Genomic DNA, 10,430 nt, shown 5'->3' with positions numbered 1-10,430 from the left:
CCCGACCCCCAACTGCCCCCCCCGACCCCCCAACTGCCCCCCCGCTGCCCCCCCCGACCCCCAACTGCCCCCTCTGACCCCCAACTGCCCCCCACTGCCCCCCCCGACCCCCAACTGCTCCCCCTCTGCCCCCCAACTGCCCCCCCGGACCCCCAACTGCTCCCCCTCTGCCCCCCAACTGCCCCCCCGGACCCCCACTGCCCCCCTGGGAACCCCCACTGCTCCCCCATCCCCCCGAGACCCCCAACTGCCCCTGGGCCCCCAACTGCCCCCTACGACCCACAACTGCCCCTCCTCTGCCCCCCCACTGCCCCCCCCGACCCCCAACTGCCCCCCCTCTGCCCCCCCACTGCCCCCCCCGACCCCCAACTGCCCCCTCTGCCCCCCACTGCCCCGCAGGACCCCCAACTGCCCCCTCTGACCCCCAACTGCCCCCTATGACCCACAGTTGCCCCCCGGGATCCCCAACTGCCCCCCAACTGCCCCCCCACCCCTTAGAACCCCCAACTGCCCCCCCCTCTGCCCCCCCTCTGCCCCCTATGACCCCCAACTGCCCCCCAACTGCCCTTGTGGGACCCCCAACTGCCCCCTCTGACCCCCAATTGCCCCCCAACTGCCCCCACTGCCCCCCCCGCCCCCTAGGACCCCCAACTGCCCCCCAACTGTCCCTGTGGGACCCCCAATTGCCCCCCCCACCGCCCCCCCAGGACCCCCAAATGCCCCCTCTGCCCCCCCCCCACTGCCCCCCCCACCCCTTAGGACCCCCAACTGCCCCTGTGGGAACCCCAATTGCCCCCCAACTGCCCCCTCTGCCCCCCCCACTGCCCCCCCCGCCCCCTAGGACCCCCAACTGCCCCCCCCACTGCCCCCCCCGCCCCCTAGGACCCCCAACTGCCCCCCTAGGACCCCCAACTGCCCCCCTCTGCCCCCCCACTGCCCCCCAACTGCCCCCGTGGGACGCGCCCCCTGACCCCCCGCGACCCCTGACCCCCCGTGACCCCTGACCCCCCGTGACCCCTGACCCCTGCCCCCGCAGGCGGGTGCTGGCCCCGCTGCTCTCCCGCCCGGGCCAGCTCTGGTCCAACTTCTGGGGCGCCCTCAGCCCCGAGGGCTACTACGCCCGGGCCCAGGACTACGTCGACATCGTCCAGGGCAAGCGCCGGTGAGTGCCCGCTAGCCACGCCCCCCCCGAGCCACGCCCCCCCGAGCCACGCCCCCAAACCCCGCCCACAGGGAGCCACAGCCAATGGGAGAAACACACACAGACACACCCTCCCCCCGGGAGCGGTTGGGGAGCCACGCCCCCTCGGGGACCACGCCCCATCTGTAGCCACGCCCCCGGAGCCACGCCCCACCCGGAGCCACGCCCCCCCAACCCCGCCCATGGGGAGCCACAGCCAATGAGAGAAACACACACACCCCACCCCCCCCCGGGAGCACTGGGAGTGGTCGTGGGCAGCCACGCCCCCTCGGTAGCCACGCCCAAAGCCACGCCCCCCTAGTCACGCCCCACCCGGAGCCAATGGGAGAACCGCACCACTGGGAGTGGTTGCCTGGAGCCACGCCCCTCAGGGAGCCACGCCCATCACCTCACCCCACCCGGAGCCACGCCCCCCCACCCCGCCCACACGGAGCCACAGCCAATGGGAGAACCACACCACACCCCCACCCTGGGAGCCACGCCCCCTCGGGAGCCACGCCCCCCGGGAGCCACACCCCCTGTAAGCCACGCCCACTTGGGGACCCCACCACCCATCTGTGGGAGCCACGCCCTCCCGGAGCCACGCCCCCCGGAGCCACGCCCCCACCTGCTCCTCTCAAGGGGGAGGGGCTCTGTTGAGGCCCCGCCCCGGAAAGGTGGGGGCGTGTCCCTGGCTGGCCCCGCCCCCAGCAGGGGTGGCCACGCCCCTAAGGGGGGAGCAGAGGGTTGTGGGCGGGGCCGGGGGGGGGCGAGTCCCGCCGGGCCCCGCCCTGACGCTGTGCGGTGGGCGGGGCTACAGGGGGGTGTGGAACGTGCCCTACCTAAGCCACGCCTACCTGGTGGGCGGGGCCGCGCTGCGGGGGCCGCTGGGGGAGGGGCCCATCTTCTCCCGCCCGGACACCGACCCCGACATGGCCTTCTGCAGCCACGCCCGCCAGAGGGTAGGCCCCGCCCCCCCGGGCCCCGCCCCTCGGGCCACGCCCCCTCGGGCCACGCCCCCCGGGCCACGCCCCCCATCGGGCCACGCCCCCCCGAGCCCAAATCCCCCCCCCCGGGGCACCCAAGGGTGGGGGAGGGGGGGGGAGGGGGTTCCCTTGGGGGGGGGGGAGGGGTCCCTGGGGGGGAGGGGCCACTTGAGTGGGGGGAGGGGGTCCCCATTTTGGGGAGGTCGGGGGGGGGGTCGCTTGGGGGGGGGGGTCCCCGTTTTGGGGTTCCCCATGGTGGGGGGGGAGGGGTCCCTGGGTGGGGGAGGGGTCTCGGGGGGGGGGAGGGGGTCCCCATTTCTGGTGTCCCTGTGGGGGAGGGGTCCCTGGAGGGGGGGGGGCGTCCCCCATGTTGGGGGTCCATGGGGGGAGGGGTCCCTTAGGTGTGGGAGGGGTCTCCATTTTGGGGGGGTGGGGGAGGCGCCTGGGGGGGGGGAGGGGTCCCCATTTGGGGGGGGGGGTCCAAATGGGGGGGAGGGGGTGTTGCTTGGGTGGGGGAGGGGTCCCCGTTTTGAGGATCCATGGGGGAAGGGAGTCCCTTGGGTGGGGGAGGGGTTCTCATTCTGGGGTTCCCCATGGCGGGGGGAGGGGTCCCTGTGGGGGAGGGGGTCCCTGCGTGGGGGAGGGGTCCCCATTTTGGGGATCCATGGGGGGGGGGGGGTCCCTTGGGTGGGGGAGGGGTTCTCATTCTGGGGTTCCCCATGGCGGGGGGAGGGGTCCCTGTGGGGGAGGGGGGGGGGTGTCCCTGGGTGGGGGGGAGGGGTCCCCATTTCGGGGGTGCCCCCCCCGCCCCTCCCCCCCCCCAGGGGCTCTTCCTCCACGTCACCAACCGGGAGGAGTTCGGGCACCTCCTGGTGAGCGGCGCCTACAACAGCACCCGCCGGCACCCCGACCTGCTGCAGCTGCCCCACAACCCCCGGGTGAGACCAGTCACCACCAGTAACCGACTGGGAACCCCCCAGTCACCGACTGGGAACCCCCCGGCCACCCGCACTGCCTCCCAGTGCCCCCAGTAACACCAGTGCCCCCCACTTCCCCTGCCCCCCGACCTGCTGCAGCTGCCCCACAACCCCCGGGTGAGACCAGTCACCACCAGTAACCACCAGTAACCGACTGGGAACCCCCCAGTCACCGACTGGGAACCCCCCGGCACCCCCCGGCCACCCGCGCTGCCTCCCAGTGCCCCCAGTAACACCAGTGCCCCCCACTTCCCCTGCCCCCCGACCTGCTGCAGCTGCCCCACAACCCCCGGGTGAGACCAGTCACCACCAGTAACCGACTGGGAACCCCCCAGTCACCGACTGGGAACCCCCCGGCACCCCCCGGCCACCCGCGCTGCCTCCCAGTGCCCCCAGTAACACCAGTGCCCCCCACTTCCCCTGCCCCCCGACCTGCTGCAGCTGCCCCACAACCCCCGGGTGAGACCAGTCACCACCAGTAACCGACTGGGAACCCCCCAGTCACCGACTGGGAACCCCCCGGCACCCCCCGGCCACCCGCGCTGCCTCCCAGTGCCCCCAGTAACACCAGTGCCCCCCACTTCCCCTGCCCCCCGACCTGCTGCAGCTGCCCCACAACCCCCGGGTGAGACCAGTCACCACCAGTCACCACCAGTAACCGACTGGGAACCCCCCAGTCACCGACTGGGAACCCCCCGGCCACCCGCACTGCCTCCCAGTGCCCCCAGTAACACCAGTGCCCCCCACTTCCCCTGCCCCCCGACCTGCTGCAGCTGCCCCACAACCCCCGGGTGAGACCAGTCACCACCAGTAACCGACTGGGAACCCCCCAGTCACCGACTGGGAACCCCCCGGCACCCCCCGGCCACCCGCGCTGCCTCCCAGTGCCCCCAGTAACACCAGTGCCCCCCACTTCCCCTGCCCCCCCACCTGCTGCAGCTGCCCCACAACCCCCGGGCGAGCCCAGTGCCTCCCAGTGCCTCCCAGTAACCCCAGTGCCTCTCCCCCTGCAGGACTGGGAGGAGAAGTACCTCCATGAGAACTACAGCCGCATCTTCGAGGACAACCTCTACCAGGAGGTACCGGGGCCGGGGGGACCCCAGACCCGGGGGGGACCTTGGGGACCCCCCAAACCCATGGGTGGATCTTGGGGACCCCTTGAGGACCCCCAAACCCAAGGATGGACCTTGGGGACCCCTTGGGGACCCCCCAATCCCATGGGTGGACCTTGGAGGCCTCCTAAGATGCCCCAGACCCTGGAGAAGAATTTGGGGACCCCCAGGGGACCCCCCCAAACCCAGGGAGGGACCTTGGGGACCCCCAAACCCAAGGAGGGACCTTGGGGTCCCCCCCAGAGCCAGGGAGGGACCTTGGGGACCCCCCAAACCCAAGGATGGACCTTGGGGACCCCTTGGGGACCCCCCAATCCCATGGGTGGACCTTGGAGGCCTCCTAAGATGCCTCAGACCCTGGAGAAGAATTTGGGGACCCCCAGGGGACCCCCAAACCCAAGGATGGAGCTTGGGGACCCCCCCAGAGCCAGGGAGGGACCTTGGGGACCCCCCAAACCCAAGGATGGATCTTGGGGACCCCCCAAACCCAGAGATGGATCTTGGGGACCCCCCAGACCATGGGTGGACCTTGGAGGCCTCCTAAGATGCCCCAGACCCTGGAGAAGGATTTGGGGACCCCCAGGGGACCCCCCCAAACCCAGGGAGGGACCTTGGGGTCCCCCCCAGAGCCAGGGACGGACCTTGGGGACCCCCCAAACCCAAGGATGGACCTTGGGGACCCCTTGGGGACCCCCCAATCCCATGGGTGGACCTTGGAGGCCTCCTAAGATGCCTCAGACCCTGGAGAAGAATTTGGGGACCCCCCCAGGGGACCCCCCAAACCCATGGGTGGATCTTGGGGACCCCTTGGGGACCCCCAAACCCAGGGAGGGACCTTGGGGACCCCCCCAAACCCATGGGTGGATCTTGGGGACCCCTTGAGGACCCCCAAACCCAGGGAGGGACCTTGGGGACCCCCCCAAACCCATGGGTGGATCTTGGAGGCCTCCTAAGATGCCTCAGACCCTGGAGAAGGATTTGGGGACCCCCCCAGGGGACCCCCCCAAACCCAAGGATGGACCTTGGGGACCCCTTGGGGACCCCCAGACCCAGGGAGGGACCTTGGGGACCCCCCAATCCCATGGGTGGACCTTGGGGACCCCTTGGGGACCCCCAAACCCAAGGATGGACCTTGGGGACCCCCCCAGAGCCAGGGAGGGACCTTGGGGACCCCCCCAAATCCCATGGATGGATTTTGGGGACCCCCCCCCTTGGAGAAGACTGTGAGAACCTCTTGGGGTCCTCCTGGCTCCGGGAGGGGCCCTGTCACCCTGCGGGGGGGGGGGGGTGGGGGGTGGCTTTTGGGGGCCCCCTGGAGGTTTTGGGGGCCCCCTGGAGGTTTTGGGGGTCCCTGGAGGTTTCGGGGGCCCCCTGGAGGTTTCGGGGTCCCCCACCCCCCGTTGTCCCCCCCAGCCCTGTCCCGACGTCTACCAGTTCCCGCTCTTCTCGGAGCAGTTCTGCGCGGAGGTGCTGGAGGAGGCGGAGCTCTACGGGCGCTGGAGCCCGGACCACCACGAGGTGGGGGCTGGTGGCCACGGGGCAAGGGCTGGTGGCCCCGGGGTGGAGGTGGTGGCCCCGGGACAAGGGTTGGTAGCCCCAGGGTGGAGGTGGTGGCCCCATTATGGGGGTTGGTGGCCCCAGGGTGGAGGTGGTGGCCCCATTATGGGGGTTGGTGGCCCCGGGGTGGAGGTGGTGGCCCCAGGACAGGGTTGGTGGCCCCATTATGGGGGTTGGTGGCCCCGGGACAAGGGTTGGTGGCCCCAGGGTGGAGGTGGTGGCCCCAGGACAGGGGTTGGTGGTCCCGTTATGGGGGTTGGTGGCCCCGGGACAAGGGTTGGTGGCCCCGGGGTGGAGGTGGTGGCCCCAGGACAAGGGTTGGTAGCCCCAGGACAGGGGTTGGTGGTCCCATTATGGGGGTTGGTGGCCCCGGGACAAGGGTTGGTGGCCCCAGGGTGGAGGTGGTGGCCCCATTATGGGGGTTGGTGGCCCCGGGGTGGAGGTGGTGGCCCCAGGACAGGGGTTGGTGGCCCCAGGGTGGCGACGCTGGCCCCGGGACGGGACGGGGGGGTTGCTGGTGGCCCAGACCCAGCGGCGGTAGCCCCGGGGGTCGCGGGGTGGGGGCGGGGCGTGGCGCGGCCCCGGTGGCCCCGCCGGGGCTGAGGTGGCCGCGGTGGCAGGCGGGGGCGGAGGCGGTGGCCCTGGGCCCGCTGGGGCTGGAGCCGGCCTGGCTGGGGGCCCTGCGCCGCTTCTTGCCCCCCGTGGCTCGCAGGCTCTTCCCGGGCTACCAGCCCAAGGTGGGCGGGGCTTGGGGGAGGGGGCGGGGCTTGGGGAGGGGGCGGGGCCTGGGGAAGGGGTGGGGGAAAGGGTGGGGGGAAGGGGGTGGGGGTTGGGGAAGGGGGAGGGGTTTGGGGAGGGGGTGGGGCTAAAGGGGGCGTGGTTTGGGGAGGGGGTGGGGCTTGGGAAAGGGGGTGGGGAAGGGGGAGGGGTTGGGGTGGGTGGGGCTAAAGGGAGGGGGCGTGGTTTGGGGAGGGAGTGGGGCTTGGGAATGGGGCGGGGCTTTGGGTCGAGGGGTGGGCGTGGTTTGAGGGGTGGGTGGGGCTATGGAGGGGCGGGGCTTCTGGGGAGAGGGTGGCTTGCGGGAAGGGGCGTGGCCATGCGGGGTGGGCGTGGTCACAGGGAAGGGGTGGGGGCTCGGGAATGGGTGTGGTCTTTGGGGGTGGGCGGGGCTATGGGGAAGGGGTGTGGCTGTGGGGGGAGCGGGGAAGGGGCGTGGCCGGCGGGTGGGCGTGGCCGTGCCTGAGCCCCGCCCCCCGCAGGGCCGGGCGGTGCTGAGCGCCGTGGTGCGGTACCGCCCCTCCCCCACCCCCCCCGCCCCCCCCACCCCGAGCCCCCCCACGGCCACCATCAGCCTCAGCCTGGCCCTCGGGCCCCCCCAGGTACCGGCACTGGGGGCACTGGGAGGCACTGGGAGGCACTGGGAGGGAACTGGGGGGCACTGGGAGGGAACTGGGAGAGAACTGGGAGGGAACTGGGAGCACTGGGAGGGAACTGGGGGGCACTGGGAGGGAACGGGGGGCACTGGGGGGAACTGGGAGAGAACTAGGAGCACCCCAGGGTGCTGGGGGGGCACTGGAAGGGAACTGGTGGACACTGGGAGTGCCCCAGGGTGCTGGGGGGGGCAGTGGGGGTACTGGGAGGAGGCACTGGGGGCACTGGTGGGCGAGGAGGCACTGGTGGGCACTGGGTGCCCTGGGAGCACTGGGTGCACTGGGAGGGGGCACTGGGGGCACTGGGAGGAGGCACTGGGCGCATTGGGAAGAGGCCCTGGGGGCACTGGGAGCACCCCAGGGTGCTGGGGGGGGCAGTGGGGGTACTGGGAGGAGGCACTGGGGGCACTGGTGGGCACTGGGTGCCCTGGGAGCACTGGGTGCACTGGGAGGGGGCACTGGGAGGAGGCACTGGGGGTACTGGGAGGAGGCACTGGGGGTACTGGGGGGAGGCACTGGGAGCACTGGGCGCCCTGGGAGGAGGCACTGCGGGGAGGCCCTGGGGGCACTGGGAGGAGGCACTGGGGGCACTGGGAGGGGGCACTGGGAGCACTGGGAGGGGGCACTGGGGGTACTGGGTGCACTAGGAGCACTGGGAGGGGGCACTGGGAGCACTGGGAGGGGGCACTGGGCGCACTGGGAGCACTGGGAGCCCTGGGAGGGGGCACTGGGAGGGGGCACTGGGGGCACTGGGAGCACTGGGAGGGGGCACTGGGCGCACTGGGAGGGGGCACTGGGCGCACTGGGGGCACTGGGAGGGGGCACTGGGGGCACTGGGAGCACTGGGAGGGGGCACTGGGCGCACTGGGGGCACTGGGAGGGGGCACTGGGGGCACTGGGAGCACTGGGAGGGGGCACTGGGCGCACTGGGCGCCCGCCTGGCCCTGACGCTGGGGCAGGGCGGGGGCTGGCGCTTCCCCCGCTACGGCTGCGGGGCGCCCGCCCCCCCCCCGGGCTGGGCCCTGCTGCACCCCGGGCGCCTCACCCACCGCCCCGAGGCCCTGCCCCCCGCCGCCCCCCGCTACGCCCTGCTCACCCTGCTCGACCCCTGAGCCCCGCCGAGCCCGGGACCCGGGGACACCGGGGACAACGGGGACATCGGGGACGTCGGGGACACCGGGGACGTCGGGGACATCGGGGACGTCGGGGACACCGGGGACAACGGGGACAACGGGGACGTCGGGGACGTCGGGGACATCGGGGACATCGGGGGCACTGAGGATGTCAAGGACACTGAGGACGTCGGTGATGTTGGGGGCACCAAGGACGTCGGGGACATCAGAGACGTTGGGGACATTGGGGACACCGAGGATGTTGGGGACGCTGAGGATGCCAGGGACATTGGGGACACTGGGGACGTCGGGGATGTCAGGGACACCAGGACATCGGGGACATCGGGGACACCGGGGACGTCGGGGACATCGGGGACATCGGGGACATCGGGGGCACTGAGGATGTCGAGGACACTGAGGACGTCGGTGATGTTGGGGGCACCAAGGACGTCGGGGACATTGGGGACATTGGGGATGTCAGGGACATCAGAGACGTTGGGGACACCGAGGATGTTGGGGACACTGAGGATGCCAGGGACATTGGGGACACCGGGGACGTCGGGGACACCAGGACATTGGGGACATTGGGGACGTCGGGGACATCAGAGACGTTGGGGACATTGGGGACACTGAGGATGTTGGGGACACTGAGGATGCCAGGGACACCAGGGACATTGGGGACACTGGGGACATCAGGGATGTCGGGGACATCAGAGACATCGGGGACATTGGGGACACCGAGGATGTTGGGGACACCAAGGACGCCAGGGACAGCAGGGACATTGGGGACGTCAGGGACACCAAGGACGTCAGGGACGTTGGGGACACCAGGGACATTGGGGGCACCGAGGATGTTGGGGGCACCGAGGACACCGGGGACATTGGGGACATCAGAGACGTTGGGGACATTGGGGACATCAAGGACGTCGGGGACACTGGGACATCGGGGACATCAGGGATGCCAGGGACATCGGAGACGTTGGGGACACCGAGGACATTGGGGACGTCAGGGACACCGAGGACGTCGGTGATGTTGGGGACACCAAAGACGTCGGGGACACCAGGACATGGGGGACACCGAGGACATCGGGGACATCAGAGATGTTGGGGACACCAGGACATGGGGGACACCGAGGACGTCGGTGACACCAAGGACGTTGGGGACACCAGGACGTTGGGGACATCAGAGATGTTGGGGACATTGGGGACATCAAAGACGTTGGGGACACCAGGACGTTGGGGACACCGAGGACATCGGGGACATCAGGGACGTTGGGGACATCGGTGACGCCGGGGACCCCCAGGACGTTGGGGACGCTGGGGACACCAGAACCTCGGTGACACCCCCGCACCCCAGGGCGCTGCCCCCCCCCCCCCAGCACCCCCCCCGCCCCGGACGATGGCCCTGGGGACAGCGGGGACCTCGGGGACACCGGCCCCTCCCCCACCTCGGCCCCCTCCCCCCCCCGGGGCCCCCCCAGGACTTGGGGACACCGGGGCCCCCCAGCACCCAAGGGTGCTGCCCCCCCCCCTCCCCCCCCAGCGCCACCACGGCCTGGGTGGCCCCCAAATGGGGACCTTGGGGACATCGATGACGTCAGGGAGGGGGGAGGGATCTCGGGGGGGGGGGAGGGGCGAGCGGACACCCCACCCCCCCCCCGATTCACGCGTATTAAACTATCGGGGTTCACCCCCGCCCCACCCCCACCCCTGTGACGTCATTGCGCGACGCTCCGCGTGCCCGTGACGTCACCCCCCCATTGCCCCTCCCCCCACTTCTGGGACACCCCCCCCCCCCCCAAAATCCCGGGGGCTCCTCCCGCCCCTCCCCCCCCCGGTTTTGGGGACCCCCCCCAATTTCGGGACCCCCCCCATCTCCGCCCCTCCCCCCCTTTTTGGCTGCCGCCATTTTGGGACCCCCCCCTTTTTGGCCCCACCACCCCCCACTTCAGGTCCCCCCCCATTTCGGGTCCCCCCCATTCCCCACCCCGATTTCGGGGTCCGCCCCTCCCCCATTTCACCCCCCCCCCCCCATTTCGGGACCCCCCCCCCTATTTCGGGGTCCGCCCCTCCCCC

The 10,430-nt window shown here is 71.7% G+C and overlaps 1 protein-coding gene across 1 annotated transcript; it reads left to right on the top strand.

The window, feature by feature from the left end:
- Positions 1-1,036: 1,036 nt before the first annotated feature.
- Positions 1,037-9,947, top strand: LOC309604400 (multifunctional procollagen lysine hydroxylase and glycosyltransferase LH3-like; the record flags this gene model as incomplete). Its single annotated transcript, XM_082339346.1, has 8 exons — positions 1,037-1,162; positions 2,001-2,142; positions 2,991-3,104; positions 4,157-4,222; positions 5,669-5,773; positions 6,433-6,549; positions 7,072-7,191; positions 8,202-9,947. Coding segments are annotated over 8 exons (943 nt in total), but the record flags the coding sequence as incomplete, so codon positions are not given.
- Positions 9,948-10,430: the final 483 nt, after the last annotated feature.

The sequence above is a fragment of the Platalea leucorodia genome, assembly GCF_965183815.1.
Source record: "Platalea leucorodia genome assembly, contig: HAP1_HAP1_SCAFFOLD_743, whole genome shotgun sequence".
Lineage (NCBI taxonomy): Eukaryota > Metazoa > Chordata > Aves > Pelecaniformes > Threskiornithidae > Platalea > Platalea leucorodia.
This window is presented reverse-complemented; position numbering and strand designations above follow the sequence as displayed.